The sequence below is a fragment of the Spea bombifrons genome, chromosome 10 (genome assembly GCF_027358695.1).
Source record: "Spea bombifrons isolate aSpeBom1 chromosome 10, aSpeBom1.2.pri, whole genome shotgun sequence".
Lineage (NCBI taxonomy): Eukaryota > Metazoa > Chordata > Amphibia > Anura > Pelobatidae > Spea > Spea bombifrons.
The window spans coordinates 15,781,700-15,809,652 of NC_071096.1; the positions used below are offsets into that span (position 1 = coordinate 15,781,700).

Genomic DNA, 27,953 nt, shown 5'->3' on the forward strand with positions numbered 1-27,953 from the left:
TGTTGCATTTCATAACTCGCTGAGCCAATCCTCCGTACGAGAGCCAGTCCTGTTTGGAGAAAAAAGACTGGCCTGGAGGGGTAATTGCCTCTGCATATTAGGCCACCAAGATGGTGATAAAGTTACAAAACTTGCAAACTCTAAATTACCATTCAAGTTCTAGTAAAGTTTTTTTTTTTATTCCATCCATTGCGAGCAATTTCTTATATGTATGAAATGTATAAAAAAGTTACTTAGTGTGACATGTTTTGCCAGAGTGTCCATAACAATCGGACAGCAGTGCCGTCCTGCAGTGCGTTATTAACACTGCCAGTGCCTGTACCTGTTGAGAACGGCTCTGGTTTTACCATTAAAAATACAAACATTTCCATATTTGAATAATCCTTTGTCTTTCACAGGCTATTGGGAGCCGATAAGGTTTTCTCTTATGCCCTTAATGAGTGGCTGACTGACATTCGCAAGAACCAGCTTCCTGGGATCTTGGGAGGAGTGGGACCCATGCATTCTGTTGTTCAACTCTGTAAGCAAATTCCGGGAGAGGTTTAGTATTATAGCGAGAGGTTTAGCTTTGGGGCAAAATTAAGGGAAAAATGTAATACTTTGGCAATTTTTGAAATGCTACCTCTAATATATTCTTAAACACCTTGTAGTGCATGCTGTCTATACGCATCACATTGTAACTATTTATAATATTATTATCTTTAATCTTTGTTACACAACAATTTTTTGTACCCCCAATTTCTCCTGTTCAGACCAGCTAATTTCCTTAACGTCTTCCCTTGGAAAGACTGCCTTCCCTCAACTTTAGAATGCTTTACAGATTCATTTTGGGCATAATTCTTTGGGGGTAGTGCCCACTCTTGCATCGCCTATGTACTGAGATTTTCACTTGTGCAGTTATGCGAGAGCTGCCACCTCTCTGTCTTACCCTAAGGTGATATTGATAATATGTTTACTGTTTACTGTTAACTGTGTTAGAAGCTCATGTACTATATGCTAGAACAATTCACAAAAGGTACAAAAATCACGTAGCAATAGAGGGCTTTTCTAGTGGAAAATAAGAAATGGAGAAAAATTTCACTTGAAATTTACTGGCTATTTTTTTACTGGATATGCTGTGGTTAACGACAGATGTAATATCAATGCTGCAGTGTATAAGTGAGTAACAAAAATAACACACAGCAGCATTAGCGTGCGTTTCCTTTTAAATGTAAGCAGCTATATAAGTGGAATATTTGCTTTTTCTTAGTTCATGGCGTGCGTGACCTTTTCTGGCTCCCTATTGAGCAATATCGCAAGGATGGACGGATTATTCGTGGCCTGCAGAGGGGAGCAGCATCCTTTGGTACCTCAACTGCATCTGCAGCCCTGGAACTCAGCAACCGACTGGTGCAAGCTATACAGGTAATCAAAACACTCTCACATATGATTACAGCATAGAATCTAACCCTGCCAATACCAAGGGGTTTTAGTACCCTTGAGACCGTAGGGTTTTTTTGCCATGTGTTGGTTTAATCAAGATTCCCCTTTTCTACACAGTAGGTACCACTGCCGAACAATTACCCAATTTATGTTTGGCAACACCCCCTGATTCCAGTAATACCATACATAGTTTTTATGTTTTAGAGGGCCACATCCATCCCTTACATGTCACCCTATAGTGTGCTATATTATCATTCTACTGGCTTAAGGGGTTTCAGGATAGTGAAGGGTTTTGCTGTGGCAATGTAATTCTCAGTGTAATATGAAATTGCATTATATGGTATTCATGCCAGAGATATCGCAGAGCCTACTATATAGTTTTATTTAATTTTTTTGGAAGAAAGATCTCTTGTACTGATCACACTTTGATTAGCACCGTGATTAGCTACCTAACCTTGCATTGCTGATTACAATGTATATGGTCAGCCAAATCTGGGGTGCAAACAGAGATCCCTGTTGGGTCTCTCCTCTCTTTCATAGACCTTCTGGTAGGTGTCAGCATTGCCAGTACATGCAATCGGTCAGGAAGCCAGAGATGTCCCTGGTTGTATGAAAAAGGCTGGATGTACCGGTGCGTCCTAAGAGACATCTTGCCTCATCTTCTATGAATGTGCCAGTACGTCCTTAGGGTAGCTAAGGGGGTAACATGTAATGCAGACTAGGTAAATGAGTCAGGTACACTTATAGAGACTGCAATTGATAATGTTAGGACATTATGTTGAATTTGTTGATGCTTATGGGCATCCAAGGGAATTCACTATCCCTCGTGTTTTTCTGCTTCCAGGCTACAGCAGAGACAGTGTATGACATCCTATCTCCAACACCGCCAGTAGCCCGGGGCTCATTTGATGTCAGACAGTCCCGTAAGCTCCGAAGAGGCCATCAACCAGCAGATCTACGAGAAGGTGTAGCCAAGGCATATGATACTGTGAGAGAGGTGAGTACATATTGAAATTGTTGGCACATTATATACGCATTTCCACTACTACTTTTTTCACTGTTAAAGAGTGTTTTTGGAAATTGTAAAATTATATGTTGTCATAAATGTCATGGCAGCAACAATAATTTGTGCCTCTACAGGGTGTTATCGACACAGCTCAGACCATCCGTGATGTAGCATCCCGTGGCCATGAACAGAAGGGCTTGACTGGGGCAGTAGGAGGAGTGCTGAGACAGATCCCACCTACTGTAGTGAAGCCATTCATAGTGGCCACAGAAGCCACTTCAAACCTTCTTGGAGGAATGAGGAACCAGATCCGACCTGATGCTCACAAAGAGGACTCTCAAAAGTGGAGATCCGATGAGGGACAGGACTGAATAACAGCAACTTTCTTTATGAAGTGCCAAAGGAGTTTTAATCTGTGAAGATGATTGGGGTATGCTGGATCTGTGCTTCAAGTTTGGACAAATAATGTCATTGCAAAACTATCACAGACCAGTCATAACTACCTTGTTTTTCTCCATTAAACAGCCACTTAATTTTTTCCCATAAAATTCTCTCCATGTTCCTTTTTTCCAGAAGACTACTTTCTAAAAATTTCCCTGTGAATATACTTATTGGTCACAAAGATAGTAACCCTTCCAGATGTTTAATTTCACCATATGTCTCTATGTAATTATTCTATAAAACTGATAACCCATGCAGTGACTGAATCTCATGGCTGGGCTAAGCTATTTCAGTGTAATCACAAGGCAATATGGCACTTTTTTGGCCTTGTGTAATGACATTTTCTACCAAGCAGAAAGGGAATCGGAGCACAGAAGTGACTGTTCTTTCACTGCAAGTGTCTCAAGCACAGCTATACATGGCCTCGCTCCTTTCCTTTATAAGTTTTATATCCCTTTTCCCACTTTTAAATGCTTATATTTCAACTCTGAGGCCAAATAAGTATAAATATATAAATATGTATAAATAAAAACAATGTAAAGATTTTCCAGTGTGATATGCTCCTGTTGTACAAAACATAGAGAAGAATGTAACGAAGAATTTCACCAGAACATACATTTTATTTCACAGAATGTGGGATATGGGGTATCTAAACTGTGTTAAACCAATAGTTTCTCACACACATTAAGGTATAGTAAGCACACATTGTGATTTTGTTCAAACTTTTCTCGGTACTTTGATATGAAAGGAGTTAATTATCATATTCCAGCAAAATAAGGTGACACAGCATGAGGCTATTAGCGTGGCATCAGTCCTGGTTTGTATGAATGTTGTGCAACAATGCCCTGCGTTACAACCCAGCTGTTAGAAGAGATCACTGGTCTGTTATTACATTGTCACTATATTGATCACCCGATGCCTGTAACAGTCTGGAATTCTATGTGGTGTTGAGTATATATCATGAAACTTAAAGTGCAAGTTTACGTAATTCACGGTAATATGACCAACGTGATCCAAGGTGAAGATGACGGTAACTATGGCTGTCACTTGTAATATAGAATAACAAAGCTAAAGGGGACCTATTTGTGTGCTTCAATAATGGATATGACCCTACTATTTAATAACCATGTTGAAGCTGGGCTGTCCTGCCTTCCCACCCACAGAATAATGATACAGTGATATAGACTGAACGAAACAAGACGTTTGATACTCCCACTGAGTAAGACGGAGATGGTCTCTACTGGCCATGGTTGATCCAGATAAATGTGAATTGGTGATCGTAAACACAGGCTTGTGGTTTGTTTACCATATTTACATTTTGCTGAACTGGTTAATGCCATTTCATGCTCACAGTACTCTCCCTGTTGAAGATTAAGACTATGGTTGGTCTTGGGCACTCCCTTTTGCTGTTATTTTCATGTTACTCTTAAAGAATAATTTTGTTATTAGCTCAGTAAAAACACAGACAACTCAAGTAAGACTCAGATCAGTGCATACAACATGCCGCACAAGCTGTATAGCCCTTGTTGCCAGAGTTTTACACATTGTGATCATGTGATACTTTGAGTTCATGCTTTAACCGAACTTAAAATTGATTCTTTTGAAGCAACAAAGGTCTTCTAACAATTTACTGCAACCCCCCATGATGGGTGCTTTATGTTGTTTTGTTTGTAGTGAACCAACCAAGGCTTCCGATATCCAGCCAATATAGATGTGCCTGAGGTTCATTTGTGAATTATGTTTTGTTTTTGTGTTTTACACTGAGCTTCACAATTCTTTATATTTTGAGTAACCCTTTTCCCTGAATCAGATGATTGGTAGCCAAGTCAACTGTGTCCATGCTGCTAATTGATTAGCACCATCTCTGTAAGTCTTTACACCTTTCCTATATGACGGACCTCAGCATAGGTTCTTTTTGTCACAGGTTTCTGTCGCCCCCCCACACAGGTGTATCACGGACCCCTGCCGATGTGTTGCCCTGCTCTTGTGTTGTTAAAAGGTCTTTTTCTGCTGTCTTTGCAATGGTATCATTTATTTCCCTTTCTGTTGATGCACTCTTACATGAAAGGCTTTTCCTTATTTCCTCTATTGCTTTTTCTTCTGGCTCTTTGGGCACAATTTCCCTGCTTTCCTCCAATTTCTGCATTGTGTCCCGAATGGTCTGAATGAGATTTGTGAGCCCAAGCAGGTAGCCATCCTCATGGTTCCCAGCCTCCCAAGCCACATCATGTCTCAGGGTAAGGTGAGCAGGTGCTGGAGATGTTTTGCCAAAATCGATCATCCAGACGTTTGAGAAGCCTCGACGGTCATGAACAAAAAGGAGGGAGCTGCCAATCACCTGAGGCAGGAAAGCAACAGATTTCACATAACCACCTTTCTAACAAAAGTCTTTGTTTACATATAACCCCCCTATTATACACACTTTATAGCAGAAAATGACCAAAACATTTACACTTTCATTTTATTCCAGTAAACTTTCTCGACATACCAAGAGGCTGCAATATTTGTCAGTTATGTGCAGGTTTAGAGGATCTCCCCAAAGCAGGGTGAGATTGTCTGACTAAATAGCTGAAATACTAACATGTAAATGTCATGAAAGCAGTCATTCTTGTAATCACACTAAGGTTTTTGAAATATTTGTGAAAGAATTTCATCCTGCCTCATTCTCTGGATATTTTGGTATCGTATAATCCATATAATCTTTCTTATTCCCGTATTCTATACCATTAAAAAAAAAGAAAAGCAATATACATGTTAAAATACGCAGTTCTTTAGCAGGGGAAGTATGTTGCATGTTAGGGATATAGCTACCCAGGAAAAAAGGCAGGAAGTGAAAGTGTATCTTATATTACAGTGCCACGTGGTATATGATACATTTGTATCCCAAGATTGTTTTTTGGGTGGGTTGTTTTATGGGTTTAACTTGTTTGCCTTAACCATGGCAAAAAGCTTACACTTGTTTTTATTTTTATGTCTAGCAAAATGGTATTGAATAACCTTCAGGAGTCTGTTGTGAGTAGTGGCTCAACATATTGAGTAGGGCAAACTAGTAAAATCATTACACTGCATTGGGGATATCCAAAAGACTAAAGTGCTGCACACAGGCCAACTTGATGGACCATGCATTTCTTTTTGGTTACATTGTTGAAATCTTTATACCTATAGAGATTCCTTTTGGGGCGAGAAAAAGATTGCAGATATTCATCGGGTATGAATGTTTTTAGGCAAGCAGCAAATCCATTTGATATTTTTCAATCCGCATTTTATTTAGTCTTAATCCGAAGATTTTGTTTGAGACCAACGGAAATGGCTTCAACAAATTTTTTTTCTTAACAAAAAGGGGAAGCAGCAGAACATGAACTCGGAATTGGAATTACGCGGTTTTCTTTCTCTTTCTTTATTAAAGATTATGTGCTCATGCTGCAGGTACATGGCATGAACTACCAAGAGCTGAGGCAGAGGCTGAGACACAGTAAAACATCTTAATTGTAATAATTATAATATTTATCACATATTTTGCCTCTATTTTTTTTAACTACAACTTGATTTCTCACTGGCACAAAACACAAAGGTCTTATACTGGCCTGTTGACATCTCTAAACAGCAGCTTTTGTCCCTTCTTACTGACCTCATGTGTGCTGAAGAATACAGATTCCTTAAGAACAGCTTGCATGCCCTCCAGTCTGTTCAAGTAGGCAGCCTGCAATGAACAAACTGTTATTCTGACTTCATTCATCTCAATGTGACAGCAACTTACAGCAGCCATCAGCTTTCCACTTTTATTACCGTATTTCCTTGATTATAAGACAAGGTGGGTTTTTTTTTGAGCAAATACCCCTCGTCTTTTATTTGGGGTTGTCTTCTAATCAGACCTCAAATAGAGGTCTGACTAAAAGACTAAGATCCAGATCCCCCGCAGCGCTGCAGGGGATCCTCCTCTCTGGCAGCCTCTGCTGTTGCCGGCGCTTCGTCTGGGGGCTTCTCTGACGGAGCACCGGCGTGACATGACCTTCCGGTGCTCTGTCATAGAAGCCCTGGCGGAACTAACAGGCAGCAGAGGTTGTCTATGCGCAGCATGCAGACATCCATCGGCTGCCCCCAATAAATACCCGGGGAGTCTGGGAGACAAGTCTGGGGAAGCATTGGTAAGTCGGGGTGGGCATATAGGGGGTTAAAGGGCATTACTATAGGCAGAGTGACATATAGGTGGTTAAAAGGCATTTCTGTAGGCAGAGTGGCATATAGGGGTATAAGGCATAACTGGGGGGCAGAGTGGCATATAGGGGGGGTAAAAGGCATTTCTGTGGCAGAGTGATATATATCGGAGAGGCAGAATGGCATATAATGGAGTATAAGGGGCAGATGACCATAACTGGGGGGCAGGTTGGCAAATAAAAGGAAATAAAAACAAAAAATCATTTTTCTTAATCATGGTTTATTATTAAATATGAAAAATAGTTTACATGTGAATTAATATTTACTAGTAAAACTTTTTTCCTTTAGGGTAGTCTTATATTCAGGCTTTTTCTTTTTTTTCCTAAATTAATATTAAAATTTGGGGGGGTCTCATGATTGAGCAAATACGGTATTTATTGTTTTCTATAGCACCATGATATTTTGCAGCGCTGCATAGAAGCAAGCAATGCAGAGAAATGTGTAATATTTTTTTATCCGTATTTGCTCAATTATAAGATGACCCCCCCCAAATTTGAATATTAATTTAGGAAAAAAGAAAGTTTTACAAGTAAATATTAATTCACATATTTTCATTTTTAATAAAAACTACGATTGAGAAAACATGTGCGCAGACATTCGCTGGCTGCTAGAGAGGAGGATCCAGGTCCCCTGCAGCGCTGCGAGGGATCCTCCTCTCTGGCAGCTGGTGAACATCTGTCTATGCGCCACCTCCGCTTCTGCCCAGTACTTCCACTGGGGCTTCTATGGTGGAGCACTTCACACCGGCGCTGGGTCACGGAAGCCCCAGGGGAAGTGCTGGCAGCAGCAGAGGTTGACAGAGAGGAAGATCTAGGTCCCCTGCAGCGCTGCGGGGGATCTGGATCTTAGTCTTATAGTCAGACCTCTAATTGAATACAGTATAAGACGAGGAGTATTTTTCAGAGCATTTGCTTATATTCGAGCAAATACGGTAATAAAAAATCAATGAAATCTAATTCTAAAATGTATACAATTATTTAAAGTGAATAAATTACAAATGTGTACATGGGTGTGTATATCAATATACATCCAAATACTCATGCTATTATCTATTTTTTTGTGTTCTGCAGTGGATAGAAAGATTTGCATTAACATGGAAGCCTTTAGGTCCCATAAAAATGCTATTTACAAAAGCACTTTTAATCATTACATATGACACACTATGTATGTATTTATCGTAACTATTCCATGATGTGATATGTTTGAGCTGTAATAATTTCTCATTAAATATATTCTATACAGATAAGTATTTCAGCAAAAATGAATTTAATTTTTTCCACCTAACAAGATTGATACTATGCCAGTATGGAATAACTAGCAAAATAATGTATTTGTTCTGTGTTCCCTTAAATCTCTTAAGCTGCGATGGGACGTAAAGATTGTTATACATGGTAAAACCATTAAAAATTATTATATTACAATTAGATTTTTACCATATATATAATGGGGCTGCAGGCTGTGCATGAATTTGGAACTTAATAGTTTTTATCTGTGCGGTAATACAACTCCCTCACCATAATATCAGTCCGACCCTTGGTAAAAGTGATAAATGTCTCCATGATCTTCTCTCTGCTTTTCATTTGCTTGAAGTCTTTCTTCACGGGACCCCCTTCAATCTGTCAGAGACATGGCATTGTCTGTATGTATTTTGTTGCCACATATTCAGGACACCAAATATGATTTCATAAAGGTTTGCAGTTCCCAGAGATGAGAATTACAAAGGGTGTAAACGCACAATAACATTTTTTATGCTTAGTTTCAAAAATATTTACTCTACTATGCAGCGATGGAAAATATAGTCATTGAATGGGACCATCACTTCCTTGATAGGACTTTCTAAGGGACAAAGACCAAGTGCCACACTGCCACTATGTACCTTGTAAGAAGCTGATATAACATCAACAGCATTAAAATGTATTTATCCAAATTTGCTCATAGCCTTTGTTTTCCAACTGTCATTTTTGGCGATAGTGGTTTTAAATTATAGAGTCTGTGTGATTTATTTGTTGAAAGAAAAATTGTGGTTTCAGTTGCCTCAGTTCACTATTCATTATGAGGGTAGTAGAAGTATTATTAAACACTCATCTACAGACACCAGACAAGCCAGAAACCAGAAATCTCGTGGTGCTGTCACAACTACAAGGGATTCTGGGTAGGCGAATGCAAATAAGGTCAACAATGATCGCCCTTTGCTTCTATATCCACGTTATACATGCAGATGAGTGTTTAATAATGCTTCTACTACCCCCTTAATTTTAAGTGGAAGGGTGTTCCATCACCTTTACCCACCAAAACTGTTGCTATTGGTATTTCTTGTGCTTCCCCAAACCTCAAGTATTAAGCCAGTATTACCACCTCATGCTGGCGAGTCCCATTAAGGACGAAACAGCTGTCCATGAGTGGTGATCTGGCTACTGCACATCTTACCCGAGTTTTCTCTAAACGCTGTCCTGTACAGCGTGCAATTACTTTCAAGGGTTCCATGTATAAAGTGGATATAGAGGCAAACGGTGATCATTGTTGACCTTATTTGCATGTGCCTACCCAGAATCCCTTGTGGCTGTGGCAGCACCATGAGATTTCTGAGGAAAAAACAAGCCTTCTGGCTTGTCTGGTGTCTGTAGACGAGTGATTAATAATGCTTCTACTACCCCCTTAATTTTAAGTGGAAGGGTTATCCATCATAACTTTTGTTATTGGCTATTCATTATGAAGGACCAATAATGGCAAGTTTTTCTGATAATAAGGGCAGAGCATGCCCTATACAATGTGTAATTCAATGGATATGCAGTCGGAAGAAAGCTCGCTGACTTTACACATTACGCAGTGCAAGCCAAGCTCTTCTTTCAGCAAAAGGCTCACTGTTGAAAAGTCAATGAGTAGAAACTACAACTCTCCTGCAAACTACCTGGTCAACTCATCCTTTATATCAGAGAGCTGAGTTCTTTGGGGCAATAGCTGTCCCCTTCTACACCTGCCATCAGGGTTAGACTGAATAATTATCATTGTGTAATATTGTCCTACTTTCAGGCCAAGAATTGTATTATTTTGTAAAACACAAGGTCAAATAGTACTGCTTTAAATACATAAGTTAAAAGAACTGACTTTAGTAAGAAGAATTCTAAGTTGCTGCATTCATCATACTTTCAGCCTCCCAGGTATTGTGACTCACTGTGGCTCCTTCAATGCGAAAGCCCAACAGAGCTGTCGAGCTTACGGTCTCCCTCCACTGCATGTAACGAGGTTTGGTGATGGCTTTCTGGTCATTCTCTTCAGAAGTGGGGGCTAAGGGATCCACAATGACCATCTTGTTATACATGTCTTTACGTGGGGTAGGCTTCAGCTGGGCTTTTGCAAGTTCCTCTTCTAGATATGTCCTGAAGCATAAGGGTTTTGAGATTTACAAGTTATATAGTAATAAACAGGAACTGTGATATCCTGGCTCAGACTGTCCCTTCTGAAAAAGGCAGTGATTGGTAATCTATGGTGTGTACGGTCTTGACAGAGGAGAATTATCACTGATCCATGGAGCATCAATCTATGAGGAGATACAGGGATGAATCTCACCTGATACCCATTTTGCAATCCATAATGCTAGGACATTCCAGGCCCATGAGGAGGTCCTCCATCTTTATATATGTCTGGCCATCTCTCTCCACCAAGCCATGATAGGTGGGTACATATGGTCTGAGGGCATCCTCCATAAGTGCCACCAGACAGGCATTCTCTATGGGACTGAACTTCTTAAGGATATGGCCTCGCTCACTTGTCTTAAAGTTACCTGTGAGAGAATCCATATTGGTAAATAATCATGGAATACAGGATGCCAAAATTCCCACTACAATATATAATTAATTATACCAAGTTTAAGGTGAGCCATACCTTCACAGGCACAAGTATTCTAATCAAGTCTTCCCTACCATTCTATTGAGTACTGAAGCAATGTTCACTTTATTTCCTAAATATGTGAGCCACTATTAATGTCATCTCAAAGCGGATCACTACAGCATAATGATTTTTATAAAAATACCTTACCCTAGAAATTCAAATTGGATAGGAATGCAACATAATCTTGCATAGGATATGTGGCTGGGAGGCTTGGTCGTAACCAAAAATACTAATTATACTCTTTGAATTCCATGTTCATAGCTTCCCTCTCTATGGTCTATCAACAGGAGGCGCAGTCATACCTTCGTGTCCAGCCAGCTGTACCCAGGAATTCTGCCGACGAAGGGACCAATGCACCATTGTAAAGAACGTCTTCCAAGATTTGGTCTACAAAACATATGTATTTTAATGCAGACTATTTCTCATTTATTCATTTATATAGAAACTTCTCTGATATTTCTGAATACTGCTAATAATTCATTTTCCCAGCATTGGGCCAAAAAAACAACTTATGAAACAGACTATAATAACTATAGTCTGATCACAGTGTACCAATAGGATGTTTCCAGTACGAAGAAGGTCTGTGCCAGACATGAGAGCCATGTGTGGGGAAAATATTCCATCCCCAGGCTACTGTAGTTAATTAAATTAGATAATGTAAATTGAGGGGGAAGGTGAGAAACATATATGCTAACCAAAGAAAGTGTTATAGGTGAGAGAAAGAAACAAGCAAGTGGATTGTAATGGAATAAGCATGAAGGGTTAGGGTAGGGTCACTAAAAGTACTAAACCAGTATTAGGTGGCATAACAGCTGTGCATTTCTAAAATTCATACGCACAATCATTACCTCCCAAGCATCTGTTTTCTCAGGGACAGTCCATACTTCTGGGAGCTTTGAACATCTTAGTGACCCCACTCTCTATAAGCTCATAACATCTCATGTTTATAGCGTATAACAGCTTCATGGCAAAGCATATAATGAAACTCAGTGCTTAATCTATATTAAATGTAAATTATACGGATAAGGCAATGAAAATGCTCCAAAACTAGGGTTCAGCATCTACACGAGCAAACATAGTCCACATGCATGTTATTTTCATTAACATGACTTAATTATGTAATATGGTTAAACGTTTTCATTTTAGAAAATGATAAACATACCGCTATGCACAGACACATGATGCAGTGTGAGTAAGTAGATAGAAGGTTTTGAGAATATGGGTGAATAACATGGGCTGATTCACGTGAAGAGAGACTGAAAAACACAACACTCTGGCCCGGAGAAACAGATGGAAAGATGTAGAACATGAACAATGTGTCAATGAGGACTCTGCTCGGAAGTGACCAGGGTCATTCACCATACTGTCTGATGGCAAGCATGACCAGATTCCTATGAAGCAGTGTAGGCCATTGTCTCCTGCCATAGAATTGAAAAAACAACATTTGCTCTTACATTCTTTCAGATCCATTCGAGCTGTATTGTCCCTTTCCATAGGTGTGTATAAACATAAGAAAATGCAGGAGTGTGGTATTTTTAGTATATCAGATATGCCTATTCACCCTCTTTCTCATACCTTCTCAATCCACAGTCACTTCTCCCACCACATTCTTCCACGGGAGGAATGTCTCCTCCACCCTCTCTACACCTTCACTCCCCACTCTATCAGAGCTATCTGGTCCACCCTGTACTAGCTCTTATTTCTTTTCCTCAGCAGGAATCCCTCTAAATAATAGAGTCTCTATCACATATTAATCTATCTCCTCCTCACACAGGCATTTCTCCTCTCTTTCAAAAGCAGGTTTCTCTTCCCCCCTCCTATCCTCGGGCAGGGATCTCCCTCCTCTTGCTGTGTTTACATTATTAAAATAGTTTCCAAACTGCCTGTCTCCTAGGGGTCTGTTTGTTCAGCCTTGACTTCCCCTCTTGGCCGCAGACACACACACATATAAAGTACACAGGGATAGGAAGCACAATAAAATACAGCCCCAATATATACCCCTGACCTGTGTACCACCCCCCATTATTCAGATCACTTAGAGATGAAGACTTAGGACTGTAGGGCACTGGTGGAAAGAATAACGCCTGTAATTTTAGTCAGCAACGTGCCTGCTTTGAAACATGGGTGCTTTGGTCCACACAAAATCCATGGGGCATGAAAGTGACAGCTTGTACCCCAATGGAGGCTGTTGATCTCTCTACAGAAGGAGCTATAAGGGTAGCTTACTGACCTGTGCTTGGCACAATTAGAACTGTCTGCCTTTTTGAGGTTAGACTTTATTTTTTTTTTTTAAATACACTAAACACGCAGATCTTTAAAAAGTCGCTCATTGCTAGTTATGTTTGCTGTCTTACAAGTTATGTAAGAGATCAGCGTCTCCCTGGCAGGCAACACACTGTGTCTGTTATATAAGGCCTATTCTGTGTGATACAGGACATGGGGGAGGGGGGGCTTCCCCGGATACACAGGGAGTTCCCTTTCTTCTGCAGCTTGCAATTTAACTCTTAGCTGCCTTGCACACTCATGCTTTGCATATGTGGATCAAGAGGCAAAATGTTTTAAACAGCTAGAAATATATACAAAAATTATATGCTCTCTGCAGATGCACAAAAATGCACATGAAAAAAAAACTTGAAGGGGCAGGAAATGCACAGAGAAGAGATTCTCTACTGGGTCAGGTAGAAGGTGCTTTATCTCTTTGCACAATCTGTAAAGAAAAGGGGAAACCGCACAGCACAGCTTTGTTGTGAGACCACAAAGGTAAAACAGGTTGACAAGACACTCTAACAAAAGCAATCCTTGAAGAAGAAAGACTACATTATTTTGATGCATTCTAATTCATAAACCCACCACAGTATGGTGTGTGTGGCCCTTAAGCACTTAAACACTGGCCCTCTTTGTGGGCAGAAGACAACTGGGGCTTAAATTTTGAAGTCAATTTCTTTAAAACAAGAATTACTTTGCAATGTTATACTGGTGTATAGAGTTCCCTTTTTACATTGCATTATATGGGTGATCAGCATTGTATGTAACTAGCCACTCATGCTCAGCCAAGGTCTAACAACAATATAACATATATAACAACTGAATCTCTGTTTCATTAATATTTTGGTTTTCTATCTGGCAAAGTTTTGTAGCAGTTATGACGCAGCCATATTAAATATCCAATCTGACATATGTTGGAGCAGCAAAACAATTTTGTATAATTCAATACATATTTTGGTGTCAGAAGTATCACTTTTAAGAGCCTCGGCTCTCGGGTTGTGGCTATATATATTTTACATATTACCTAAAGATCATAGGAATTCATCTAGTATATACGTTCTGGATCAATATGATGAACCTACCACTTCAAATATAGCCATACCATTACACATTTACCACATGTCCTTTGTTTGTGTCTTCTTCATGAAACTCTCAACTTTAAAAATGATGAAATGCTGTCTAATCTGATACTACCCTACTCCACACAGCATTCTCAAATACCCTTCCCTTTACTCCGGCATCTTCTACACCTTTGTTTCATTGTGAAAATGTCTACTTGTCCCTCCTGTACTTGATTATTTCACTCCTCACCTTTCCATTTTCTCTCTCATCCACCCTCCTTCTGTGCCCTCCCCCCAGTCCCCCCTCCCTGCTGTGATCACCCAGTCCCCCTCCCTGCTGTGATCACCCAGTCCCCCTCCCTGCTGTGATCACCCAGTCATGGCCAAATTCTTAGAACTGTGTCTCCACAAACCACAAACTAAAGACGTCACCACAGGCAGGGAAATCCTTCTGTACAATAAGAGGAAAGGAGAGACAGGGAGGCTAGAAGAGGGCAAGAGACTTGGAGGGCACTCAGAGATAAAACCTCAGAAATAAAAGTCAAACGACGTTTGTCACTCAGCAGAAAGTAAGATAGGGAATGGAAATGGGGAAGAAAAAAGTTACAAAAGACGATGAGATGAAAAAAGCCATCTTGGGTCAGTGGATTTACACTAGAGGGGTGCAGCACCAATATGGTCACTAACCCCTTATTTACTGAGGGTACTTCATACCCCAAAACCTAGTGATTTTTTCGTGTTTTGACGATACAGTTGGACTTTCTCTTGATACCACTTTAAGATGTATAGCCCAACATTTAGTATGAATCACAAAAATGAATTTTTTTGTACGATTTTCTATTATTGTCACTAAAGTAGCTGAGTTGACCAATACATTTATTAAAGTGTCTTGAATTTCAAAATACTATATGTAAGGATTACTACAGTATATCTTTGTATCTTTAACAATTTTGTACCAGTATGGGGTCATGTATTGTGGTATAATCAAGTGACTGTACATGTATGAGCATGAATGTGTGTATTTATGTTAGTGAGCCTGTGTAATTATGTGTAAATGTGGGGGTGTATGCGTAACTATTTGTGCCAGTTGTGCACTTTTATTGAAGCCTAAATAGCTATTCTGTAAGGTCTATAACAAATAACCAACTACATATATATGATGAATATTCAATGCACCATCATGCAGCACTTACATCAACTCTTAATTCCAAGGCTGTTCTTTTTTATCTATCTTCTAACATATGTCTAAAAAACAATGTTTTGCTCCCTTCCCCCACAAACTGATCACATGTGATCCCTCCATGAGATCTGAACTTCTGTGAGTGTGAGGGCAACGACACGAGTGTGACACAGTTACGTTTACCCAGGGTGGTAGGGCAAGTTTATAACAAAATAATAGTTACTTACTAAGGTTAAAAAAAGACTTCAAGTTCAACTTATCCAAGATAACCCGTAATTTCATCGATCAAGGCAGAGGGGAGAAAATTTCTTTTTGACTTCCTATGCAGTCAAATTGATGCCTTTTCTATTACAATGTATATTTCTCAGTACTCTTTCTTGCCAACATGTAAGCCAGTTTATTCTTAAAAGCTTCCACAGAGCCCGAGGTGACCACATTCATGTGTGCGCGTGTATTTTGTTATTTATTTACCGCAAACAGATGTGTTTAGTGCTTTATAGTTTACAGTATAATAAGGGGAGGTACAATAAGAGCAGCTGAACAGTAACCACAGTGACCATACATGCATTATAACACGTATGAACACATTATGAAAGGAAGCTCCTGACCCAAAGAGCACTTGCCTTACAGTCTAAGTAGGTAGTGTATTCCCAACTGCTTCTTATAGGTAAGCACATTAAATGAGTGATTGTGTAGTTAAAACTCTCTTCCTCTCCCCCTCCAGTTTTGGTTCTAAATGGCTCTTTTGGAACATGTCAGTGGAACTATATCGGCTATGTTATATAGCAAATAATCACAAGTTGCCGTTTTTGTAACTTGCATATGATATCAGACACACTTGCACATTGCTGGTAATAAATAAGTCATCGGTAGAAAGTGTCATCAGTATAACCAGCATGGGCACCAAGCAACTCTAGGTGCCCATGCTGGTGTATGTGTATATAAGAATATTTTCAAAATAATTTCAGAATTATTTCATGTACTAGACTGCAAATTAGCAAAAATTATTCATGCATATACATTTGAATAATTGCTGCAGATTTAACTAGAGATCCACACCTTGTATTGCAGCCCTCGTGTCTAATAAGGTTTTCCTTCTGCATTACTTGATGAGAATTGTCATATCTGTGCCTGCCTGAGTGTAGCTTCTAAAGGTTAAAGTCACAGTTAACATTATGGCAAGTGGAGGACAATGGGCGGTTCCTAAACCCATTGAAAACAAATAAACAATGCATTTTGAGCCCGTACATGTACAGGCTTTGTCATTAAGGGGTTAAGAAACCCTTATTAAGGGTCTCTTGATACCAAGCCAAGGTCAGGTAGACCAAGAGATCTTCAAATTTTCCACTTCATAATAAGTGATTAAACAGTACTGCTTGGCATTTTCAAGGCTTTGGATATCCTTTTATATCCTTTTCCATCTTTATAAAGTTCCATTATTTTGTTACTGCTTCCCCTGGCTCAGTATCTAGCCTGCTCAGTGCATCCACATGAGAGATAACAAACTTATTGACTATTTATACACAGACACAATTGCAATTTAAAAAGCCACAGGTGTGACAAATCTTTAATTGCCATTTTATCCTGTTTGTGTCACCTTGTGTGTCTGTAACGAGGCCAAACATTCAAGAGTATGTAAACTTTTGATCAGGACCATTTGGGTGATATCATTATGATTTAGTTTAGTATAGCAGGGCTTGACAAATTTGTTGTGAATCTAGGCGCCAGCTAAAAAAGTTAGGAGCCAGGATTTTTTTTTAAACTAACAGTTGGTTAGGAGTGATCTGATCATCATCAGCCCACTTACTAAACTCACAGCATTTGACCTGGAAGCACCCTGGACTTTCAGGTCAGTGCTGTTTTTTGTTGTTTTTTTTATATATATATATTTTTTTAACACTTTCAATGCTGATGTTCCATTGGAGCACAGCATTGACTGATATTTAGTCCCCACAAGCTTGTGGGGACAAATGTTAACCCCTGCAATGCCACGAATGTGTTATACACAATTGTGGAATTGAAGGGGTTAACGTTGCACTGTCGCTCTCATGGAGCGATCAGGCAGCAGGGGGGTGTTGTGTCAGGTCCCCACACTCGTATGGAGACCGAAGAACCCTCTCCCCCTGTCCCTGAAGCTGCCTCTGGCAGCTGGGACGCAAATGCTGGTCTATAGACCAGCCATTGCAGGGGGGAGTCTCTCTGATGACTGCTGTAGGCTTCCATGCCTACAGGAGTCATCAAAGGGCTTGTGGGGGGCTCGTTTTTGCTGTTGCTGGCCTGCCTGGGCTTCCTGGCAGACCACCAGCAGCAGAGCCCCGTACAAAACGGGAATTAACCCCTAAAATGCGGCATTGAAGGGGTTAACGCTGCCCTGTCGCTCTCATGGAGCGATCAGGCAGCAGGGGGATGTTGTGTCAGGTCCCCACAGTGTGGGGACCCAATCAACACTGAACCCCCTTTCCTGAAGCTGCCTGTGGCAGCTGAAAACGCTATTGCAGGTTTTCCTGCAATCGCGGTTTCAGCCTACAGGATCACTCCGTGGGAGTGATCTCAGGCTCGGGGGCGGGCTCTGAGTGGCTGTGCTGTCCGCCCAGACTCCTGGGCAGACAGCAGTAGCAGCGCCCCCGCGTGGTGACGCATTTTTTTGTGGATGTAAGAGGCTGACAAACTCCTAGGCGCCATTTGTCGAGCCCTGTAGTATAGTATAGTGGGTTGAAAAAAGTCTTCAGTCCATCAAGTTCAACCTTTCACACATACCCACTTCTAAAGTTCTAAAGTTGATCCAAAAGAAGAAAAAAAAACCCTACTTGGGGCAATTACCAATTATGCCACAACAGAGAAAAATAATTCCTTCTTGATTCCATAGTGGAATAGTAAACCAGATTACTCCCTGGATCAACTTGCTAATACGACTGTCCTTTTACCAGTTGTAGCCCTTTATGTTATGCTTAACCAGAAAAGCATCCAGACCTTTCTTAAGAATATCCAGAGTTAGATAATACAACATCAGTAGGCAGAGAATTCCATATTCTAATTGTTCTTAGAGTGAAGAACCCTTTCCCATGCTGATGCTGAAATCTCCTTTCCTCAAGTCTCAACTGATGACCCCATGTCTTTTGTAGAGACCTCTTGGTGAACAGATCACTAGAGAGCTATGTATACTGACCCTGCATGTATTAATACAATGTGATCAGACCCCATCTTAGATGTCTCTTTTCAAGTGAAAACAAGTTCAGTTTTTTCTAGTCTTTCTTCATAACTAAAATTCTCCATTCCTCTAATTAACTTTGTAGCCCGTCTCTCCGCTTCCTTCAGCTCTTTAACATCCTTCTTAAAAACTGGTGCCCAAAATTGCACTGCATATTCAAGGTGAGGCCTCACCGTTGCTCTATAAAGAGGTAAAATGATATTTTCATCTCGTGATTTAATACTCCTCTTTATGCATGCCAATACCTTACTGGCTTTTGCAACTGCTGACTGGCACTGCACTTTGTTGCTAAGTCTATGGTCTACAAGTATATACCCAAGTCCTTCTCCTTTTCTACTTTTCCCAATGCAATGCCCTTTAGAGTGTACCTTACACTTATCTGTATTTAATCTCACCTGCCACTTATTTGCCCAGCCCACTAGTTTATCCAAATCATTCTGAAGAGAAGCTACATCCTGGTCAGACTTTATAACCTTACCTAATTTTGTGTCATCAGCAAACACAGACAAGTGACTTCCAATATCTATTGCAAGATCATTAATTCCAAGATCATTAATCAATTAAATAAAAAGTTAAAGAGAACAGGACCCAAGATAGAGGCACCCCACCTACCACAGGTGTCCACATCAACATCGAGGCATTACAGCAACACCGCAAAATCAATGCCAACATTTCACAATTTCTGCCAGGGTATGCAAACTTTTGAGCACAACTGTATGACATGCTGCCCCAGTGTGTACCTATATCACACCCTGCCCTTCTGTGTACCATGAGTACAATCATCAAACTCCAAACTGAAACATAGTGTTAGACCTTTCTACTCATGTGCTGATATTCCCTGATAATGTGAACAAAGTATCAGTCTCTCTTTTCTACAGCTGAGTAATTTAGTTGTCCCACTTTATGGGATAAATACAAATGATCCACAAGGGTGACAAAAGAGCTCCCTTCTGTAAGGGTGGCCAAAATAGACAGGAACTTTCCCTTGTTCCCCAAGGTGACAACCCGTTTGTCTTCCTTTTCCACTTAGACCTGGCACATGTCTTTCTCAGTGTGACCAGAGGGTATGCCTCTTTCTACAGTTGTACAATAATTTTCCATGGTCATAAGCTATCTTTATAAATATAGCATAATCCCACTTAATTAAAAACCCCATAAAAGGTAACGCTCTCTGCACACAAGATATTCCAGGCCCAACATACAAGCCATGGGAAGCTGCTTTATTAGGAGGGTACATTTTTAATCATGATGGAACGGAAAATATATAACATTAATGTTATTCCAAAAACAGAAATTAAAACAATAAAAAATAGTAATGGCCATGAAAGAGGGTGTGTTTAACAGATGAAAAATAGCAAATAGTTTTTACTTTTCTAAAAGTGCAGACCTTAAAAGAGTTTCACCCTTAAATCACAGTGTACACAGAATACAGGAGGCAGATACCACCCTGCCCTCAATTAGGTGCACAAAGGTATACGCATTACTCTGACAAAAGACTCAAACGACAGAAAGACTGTCCCCTTCCAAAAGGTAACAAGAACAGAAAAATCATTTAAGCCTAGTCCACTCCTCAAAGGTAACAAATAGGGAATCCACCAAACCTACAGCAAAGCTGAACACGCTAGGCTCACAGATTTCACTATTCCTTTAGCAAGGTTCAAGAAGAGCTTGGGACAGTGCCAGAATTATTGCGGTAAGAGGCCTGGTGCTTAATAGCTAGTAGCCCCCCTCAAAAGGAATAACAGATGAATTTGAGATATTCCCAACTCAAATTACGGCCTAAATTTTGAAATTCTCAATACAATTCTCCTGAAATTTGTTCCCCATACATTACTATTTTCCCCATGTGTATTTGTTAACTCTCCTCCCTAGAAAGGGTGCAGAGGCGGGCTACAATATTAATAAAAGAAATGGAGCACTTAAAGGGTAACAAATTTAAATCTGTTTAGTTTAGAAAAACGTCGCCTCAGAGGGGATACGATAGCATTATATAAATATATTCGGGGCCAATACAAACCATTGTGTGGAAATCTGTTCATAAACAGGACTATGCATAGGACACGTGGTCATGCGTTTAGACTGGAAAAAAGGAGATTTAGTCTAAGGCAGAGGAAAGGGTTTTTTACAGTAAGGACAATAAGGATGTGGAATTCTCTGCCTGCAGAGGTAGTTTTATCGGAGTCTGTACAGACGTTTAAACAGCAAATGGATGAATACTTGTAAAAACATAATATTCAGGGATATAATCTTTAATTATGGGGAAACAGCTTATTGATCCAAGGAGAAATCTGACTGCCATTTTGGGGTCAAGAAGGAAATTTTTTCCCTGGTTAGTGAAAAATTGTAAAGAGCCAAACTGGGGTTTTTTGCCTTCTTTTGGATCAACAGCAACAAATTAACAGATATAGGAAAGGCTGAACTTGATGGACGCATGTCTTTTTTCAGCCTATATAACTATGTAAGTATATGTAACTATGTAACTATGTCTCCCAATATATTTTTTTTTAACAACCCTCTTCTTCACTCCTTTTTTTTTTATTAAACTACAAATCTCTTTTTTTTATTAAACCCCAACATGATTACATGTTCCCCATGTTTTACACCCCACCATTTCATCTCCCTTATGTTTTACACCTCACAGTTACATCTCGCCTATGTTTTACACATCACCATTAAATTTCGCTTGTGTCATACTCCCACCTTGTCAGATCCCTTGCCCCCCTACCGCATCCCGGCCTCCAGTAAAATACCTTGCCCCTATCATATGTCCAGTTCCCTATAATATCCCCAGTCTGCTCTCAGATCTCCTGCCCCCTATAATATGCTTTACCCATAGACCTCAGCTAGAATGGCATATTTCAGATTGCCTACCCCTTGTCATATGCTTTTACCTAAGGCCTGTATCAAAACCTCAGCCCCAGTCATATTTCCCCCACCTCCTGTAATGTCCATTGCAGTCCCTATAATGCCCCCCTTAGCCCCTGTATTGTCCCCACAATCCCTGTATTGTGCCCCACAGCGCATATAGTTTTAGTTTCTTATATTAATTGATACACCAACATATACATACTCACAAAGTCATATTTTAGTCCAGTTCATATGGAGGAAATTTTAATCTATAGACATATGTGATTCAGATGTTTTTTTTTACACTTGCTTATCTTATTTCACACATCAATATATTTCCATGCACACACACACACACACACACACACACACACACACACACACACACACACACACACACACACACACACACACACACACACACACACAGAAACATGTTTCCACACATACACATATACTAACATACTGCCACACTCACTAACATACTGCCTCACACACTAACATACTCCCACACACACACACTCATACATTTGCATACACACTAACACACAAATACACACTAACATTTTTATACACATATGCACTACCATACGCACACACTCTAAAAAAACATACTTCTAGACCCCCCTACCTTAGTTGGCTCAGGAAGGGGCAGTAAACCAGCCTATAATAGCTCTCTTCTGGTGGTCCTCGCTGAGTATAAGCACCAAGATATGATGTCATATCTCAGACTCAGTAAGGCAGCAGCCTGCCAGCCTAGAAGTTTGCCTGGCCTGGAGGGGGGGAATTGTGGTGCTGGTGTTGGGGGACACCACCGGAGAAAGCACCTGTAGGGCCTGTGAAGGGAGGGCTTTGCACTGGCTGCACCCCCTGATACTCTGCTCCTGCTAAGGGGGAACCCATTTAATGTAAATTAAAGTAGATCTGTTATTTTTTTCTGAAGTTTGGACTTAGAACTCTGTACTTTAAATAAGAAGTAACATATGTAACAAAAACTTCCCTTATGTGTATCATATATAGAAATGTATCTTAACCTTGTTTTCCCAGCGTCTGAAAGATTATTCTACTCCATTATGTTACTGCTAAACTATTGTTAAGTTCCTGATTATTGTTGATTGGTTCAAATAGCCTTTGATTGGTTCAAATAGCCTTTGTAAGGATGGGGAAGGGAGAGAACTTTTAGATCACAGATCACAATTTCATTGAGGTTAACATCTAAACTAAACATTCTACTGATGGACAAAAACACAAGCTATTGGTAGATTTAATTATAATAAACAAGTTTAGCCTTTCATAATGCATAGTGAAATAGGTCAAGTAAAAAAAAAGAACTTTCGAGTATAAAAAAGGCCAATGTTTCTCCTTCCTCATGGGTTTGCATCCCACAGCAGTGTTAAATACACCATAGATTTTGTGTATTTCTCCTCTCCTATCCATATAATCTGTTACAATGCAACCCACATACTGACTGCAAACCAATAATTTTCCCTCTGACAGTATTATCTAGTTCCCACCTGCTGTATTCCTTGCTGGCTTTGTACCTCTTTTCAACTCAGCAGGCGATTAGCATCTTCACCCACTGATAACAATTTCTACCCGCATACACTGTGCATTTTTTAACTGTTTCACAACTGTATAACCCTCTTGTTATTTGCATTACAGCAATAAATGATATTTCTTCCCTTCACATTACCACACCATTACCACCCACCACTGATGCTTTCTCCTCACCTTACGAAGGGTTTTCCGCTTCATTTGAATCTCTTCCTCTTCACTAAAGACCTGGTCACTTTCTGGAGAAGAGTATGCAACTGAAGAGCAGGTGGATGTGCTTGAGATTGAGCGATCTGATGCCCTTTCTGTCTTCTTTTTGGTGTCTTCCCCTGCAAGGGCTTCCATTATGTCATCTTTCCCTATAGACCCACTGTCATTCCTTTCTGAACTGATTTCACATTGTTTTGTAGCGAAATATCCTTGGGTCTCTATGTCCTTTTCTTTCTCAGACCCTAGCTTTGGGAAATCTTCCACTATGGAAGACAATTCTGAAGGCTCCATTTATGGTGCTATTGACGGAAAGCCCTTACTGAATCTCAAAACTGCAATCCCTCTTAGTTCCTAAATGTTCATCCAGAGGTCCTTGTTTTGCTGTTCCATCAGCCTGTCTTCCAAGATCTTTCTTAGCCCCAGTCTTCCTGTGCAAATGACATCTGTAAATAAAATTAATTTTGAAGACAAAAGAAATGACATTTGTAAAGTCATGTCATGGTCTGACAAGTTTACATATGTACTATTTTTCTGAGCAGAACATATTAACAAGGAGAGTTGTCAATGTATCTACATGAGTCAAGTTGTAAATGCATACTTCAGCCCTTATATGCACTGTAATGCAAATTAAAGCTGCATGTTACCTTTTAATTACCGTATTGGCTCGGATATAGGCCGCCCCCGTATATAGGCCGCACCCTAAAAGTTTGGTGCTTTTTTAAAGAAAAAGTTTTTTTCTTTAAAAAAGCACCAAAAAAACATGCTGCCACTCTGCCCCCCGGAGATATGCTGCCACTGTCCCCCCTCCCTGAGATATGCTACGACTGTCCTCCCTACCCTGGATATGCTACGACTGTCCTCCCTCCCCGAGATATGCTACCACTGTCCTCCCTCCCCGAGATATGCTACCACTGTCCTCCTCTGCCCCCCTGACTTACCGGAGCAGACTCCCAGGTGTCTTGCGGGGCCGGCGGGAGACATCTACGCAATACAACTTCCGGTGCCGGCACTGGATGTGCCAGAACCGGAAGTTGTATACGCGTATTGCGTATATGTCCCCCGCAAGACACCCGGGAGTCTGCTCCGGTAAGTCCGGGGGGACAGTCCGCACGATGCGCTTAGACAACCTCCCGTGCCGGCACCCCCCCGTGGGAAGTGCTGGCAGGGGAGGCTGTCTGAGCGTATCGGGGAGTAGGATGCAGGTCCCCTGCACCGCTGCGGGGATCTGTATCCTAACCCCGCTGCCTGCCCGGCACCCTGGACTGCATGTCCCGGGCGTCGGGGGCTAGACCCCGAATATAGGCCGCACCCCCACTTTAAAGACTTAAAGTGGGGGAAAAAAGTGCGGCCTATATTCGAGCCAATACGGTATGTTTCTTTGCATCCAAATACACAATCATCATCTTTATACATATGGTATGTTTTACCACCTCACTACCTCTTTTGTCTTGCATGAGATGCCTACAACCAAATGTAGCACACAACTCCAGCACATAATCACACAAGACTGACATTTAAAAATATTACTGCTTGCTTATATTAATCAAATAAATTTAAGCATGATTTTTATTATTGCGTTTTCAATTAACATGAACACATAAAACCTTTAAAGTAAAAAAGGTGCTGTTCCACCTAATCTGCTAAAGTTAATTATTTTATAACTAAATGCAGCATTTAAAGCATAAGCCTTAGTATTTCTGAATGTCCAAGCCCTTTCTAGAAATAATTATTTATGTAAAAGATTGTAAAATACCCCATGGGAATTTTTAGGCTATCAACTAACGATTCCAAATTTAGTGTAATGTGGTACAAGCACTGACATCTGCATGCAAATACATAAATTACATATACTATTTTATATCTGTGCCTTAGTCATAGGGTGATAAGTAAGGAGATGGATAAGGAGGTGGATGACTGAAACATGTATATATACACACACCATTAGATCTATTTTTTTAATTATTACGGTATTATTATTATTATTATTATTCATTTATACAATCAACCTTAACAACTTAAAGAATATCATAACCATATTCCCCATGGCAAGAGAAGGGTGAAAACAACCAAGAATGACCCAATGTAAGGGAGGAGACCTTAGAGATGAATGGAGACAGCAAACTGGGGAGGTATGAAGCCAAAGAGGAAACCTAGAGAGCTTAAGAAAGGATCACTGAGAAGGAAGTACAAGATAAGTAAGCACAGCTGTTACATGGTGGAAAAAAAATATGGAAAAAGCAGAAAGAGGGTGTGCATGCATGACAGTCTCAAAAAAGAGAATCTTTTGAGCTGGGTATCCCAGTGCATTTGCTTCTATGCTTCTAATGTCAACATTTGCATGTTTTGTTTGTCTTTTACACAGTGCTAAAGAGTGTGTTGGTATTTTGAAGAATAAAAAGCAAATGAGGAAAACAGAGCATAATAGCGAATTATCCAGGAGAATTAATGAAAAAATATTTTTGTGCAGAGAAAAAAAGAATGGAAGTGCTGCTTCTAAGAATCTTTTTACTAAAAAAAACATAGTTTTGAATAACATAAACAAAATGTTACTCTGAGAATGTTTGATGCAGCTGGACGCTTAGCGCTAGTGATAGTGTATTTAGTGTGTATGCCAGAGGATTGGATTGACATGCAAAGGATTAACTGCCTTTCCATTCTCCCCCCACCTTGTAGGTTTCTCAGTTCTCTTGTCCAATGCTCATTGGCACACAGCCAGGTTTAAAAGGGAGAGGAGCAGTTCCCACAGACATGAGGGTATTTAAACATCACAGCAAGCTAGCTAAATCCAAGGCCAGAGGCATAGATAAAATGTCTGGCACATGTAGTGCTGAAGTGGAGGCAGACTACACACCCTGGTACACAGATGGAAGGGAGTAGGGTTATGAAGAGAATGCCACATCCAAGTCTGGAGGGGACAAGGATTCTGAAAATGCCATATACAGACAGGTCACTGCTACATAGTTTGGCACACTATAGTCTTTTGTACTCAGCAAAGGGGTACAGATTGCACAGCATGAAACATTACAGAGAAGTGCAAGTCTATTTATGAAAGGCATATAGGGGCACTAATGGAAAGACCACAGGCACTCTTGGCCTGTATAAAGCAAACTAGTTGTGTGCATAAAGTTCTTCTATTGTGAGATGCCATGGAATGTCCATTTTTTAAATTAGGGCATGAGGGGCAACCAAAATGTAACTATGCCCCTGTCCCTGGAATTGGGTCACAGCACTTAAATTAGTTATATGCAGATCCTGCTTTATCAAGACCAGTGGCCCTAGATGATCAATGTAATAAGCTAGCAGAGCTGACCTGTCAGCAACCTAGAACACTTAAAACAGATTCTGCATCTGTGAAGAGGTAAGTGAGAACTTTGCACACCTAGTTGGGGCACAGACCAACTCTACAGTTAATGACTACTCCACTTAATCCTTAAAAAAGAACCTCATGAATGGGCAAGTGCAGTACATGACCTGGAGCAATCACAGATAAAAAAAAAGCTATACTGAACATTTGAAGAGTAAGCAAATCCATTATTTTGGAAAACTGATGGACAAATCCCACAGTTATATTTATGTGTCATAAAAGCTAAAGAACAGAACCTAGAAGAACCAGGGCACAAGCAATGTATGTGCAGATGTAGATAAATTGAGTTTCTACATCTACAATCCCATTAGAGACCACTTTCCTAATAAATCAGCTTCTTGGAACTCTGGAGTCAATCGCTGTTGGACGGAAGAGGAATAAACACATGACATACCCATCAACACATCAGGTGGCCCTCCAGCTGGGCTTACAATCCCAAGACACACTTCTGAATACTGGGTACACTAAAGATGCATTATATAAAAAATGTTAAATAATATGTTAAGATATATTATCTCCATGAATGCCGTGCACAACTGTATACCCTGGACCCTACCAGACCCTACCAGATGCTCCAGATGTCTCCTTAGCCGCTAATCCACAAACAATACAAATAACTCTAGAACCGTTGTAAACTGCACACTAGTAAAGGTGCCAGGCTCGTTACCCAAAGAGAAGACCCGTTCTGCGTTAGAGCTGACAGGTGCAAAGTGTCCTTTATCACGCCTAAAACGCAATCATTGTGCAAGATATGCCATGTGGCTATGGAGACATGTAAGACTAGTGCCAGGCTAAACATCTTCCATGCCAACCGGCTGACACGTTTTGCATCGCTGCACTCACTGAATGAGCCTAATTCCAAAGTTTCAGACAGAGCAGTTAGTGTGAGACACTACAAGGAGGGGATGCTCACTCATGACTTCCTAGTTGGTGTCCCCCACAGCCCATCTGCATCCCCTACTTACTTCTGCTCCTCGGTCTTAAAAGCTTTCAACCTCTCTGTTCCCTTGGTGGATTTGTTTCTAACATTAAATCCATGTGATCATATAGAGGCGGGCAGAATAAGAAGGGGAGCGGCGAGAGGGAAGGATCCGCAAAGTAATGAAAGGGTGGACGTCTTGTGCAAAGTGATCTTACTGCGCCCCCTGTTGGTCAGGACTTGAATACCCGTGGTCGCGAAATTAATTCCCGCCCTTTATCTCGCCTGCTGCCCTGGAAGGATCGATAAGGCCATTTCATTGTTTGCTATATTGACTACGTTTCAACCATTGAAATCAGAATATTTTTAATAA

The 27,953-nt window shown here is 40.4% G+C and overlaps 2 protein-coding genes across 3 annotated transcripts in view; one reads left to right on the top strand and one right to left on the bottom strand.

Annotated features, from left to right (window-relative positions):
- The window catches only part of ATG2A (autophagy related 2A), a 61,625-nt gene extending 58,211 nt beyond the window's left edge, over nucleotides 1-3,414 (top strand). Inside the window, exons 39-42 of the mRNA XM_053449413.1 lie at nucleotides 399-520; nucleotides 1,250-1,404; nucleotides 2,267-2,419; nucleotides 2,563-3,414. Of these exons, the coding sequence (XP_053305388.1) occupies nucleotides 399-520; nucleotides 1,250-1,404; nucleotides 2,267-2,419; nucleotides 2,563-2,799 (667 nt within the window). The 3' untranslated portion in view covers nucleotides 2,800-3,414. The remainder of the gene's footprint in view (nucleotides 1-398; nucleotides 521-1,249; nucleotides 1,405-2,266; nucleotides 2,420-2,562) is intronic.
- Nucleotides 3,415-4,483: 1,069 nt separating this feature from the next.
- On the bottom strand, nucleotides 4,484-27,731 carry LOC128467734 (inositol-trisphosphate 3-kinase B-like). 2 transcript variants are annotated; one of them, XM_053449432.1, is made up of 8 exons: nucleotides 27,627-27,731; nucleotides 23,265-23,740; nucleotides 11,275-11,359; nucleotides 10,652-10,865; nucleotides 10,257-10,461; nucleotides 8,599-8,700; nucleotides 6,498-6,569; nucleotides 4,484-5,207 (listed from the first exon to the last, which is right to left on the bottom strand). In XM_053449432.1, the coding sequence occupies exons 2-8, from the start codon at nucleotides 23,586-23,588 to the stop codon at nucleotides 4,788-4,790; spliced, it is 1,422 nt and encodes a 473-aa protein (XP_053305407.1). In that variant the 5' UTR covers nucleotides 23,589-23,740; nucleotides 27,627-27,731; the 3' UTR covers nucleotides 4,484-4,787. The 2 variants fall into 2 exon arrangements, with proteins under 2 accessions (XP_053305407.1, XP_053305408.1); XM_053449433.1 differs by lacking the exons at nucleotides 23,265-23,740; nucleotides 27,627-27,731 and adding an exon at nucleotides 14,340-14,469.
- Between the last annotated feature and the right edge of the window lie 222 nt (nucleotides 27,732-27,953).

Coding starts and splice junctions, on each gene's coding strand:
- LOC128467734 (XM_053449432.1), bottom strand. CDS start 23,588: ATGGAGCCTTCAGAATTGTCTTCCATAGTGGAAGATTTCCCAAAGCTA. Junction 10,866..11,274: donor ACAGCTGGCTGGACACGAAG/GTATGACTGCGC, acceptor ATTCTCTCACAG/GTAACTTTAAGACAAGTGAG. Junction 5,208..6,497: donor TATTCTTCAGCACACATGAG/GTCAGTAAGAAG, acceptor TTCCTGCCTCAG/GTGATTGGCAGCTCCCTCCT.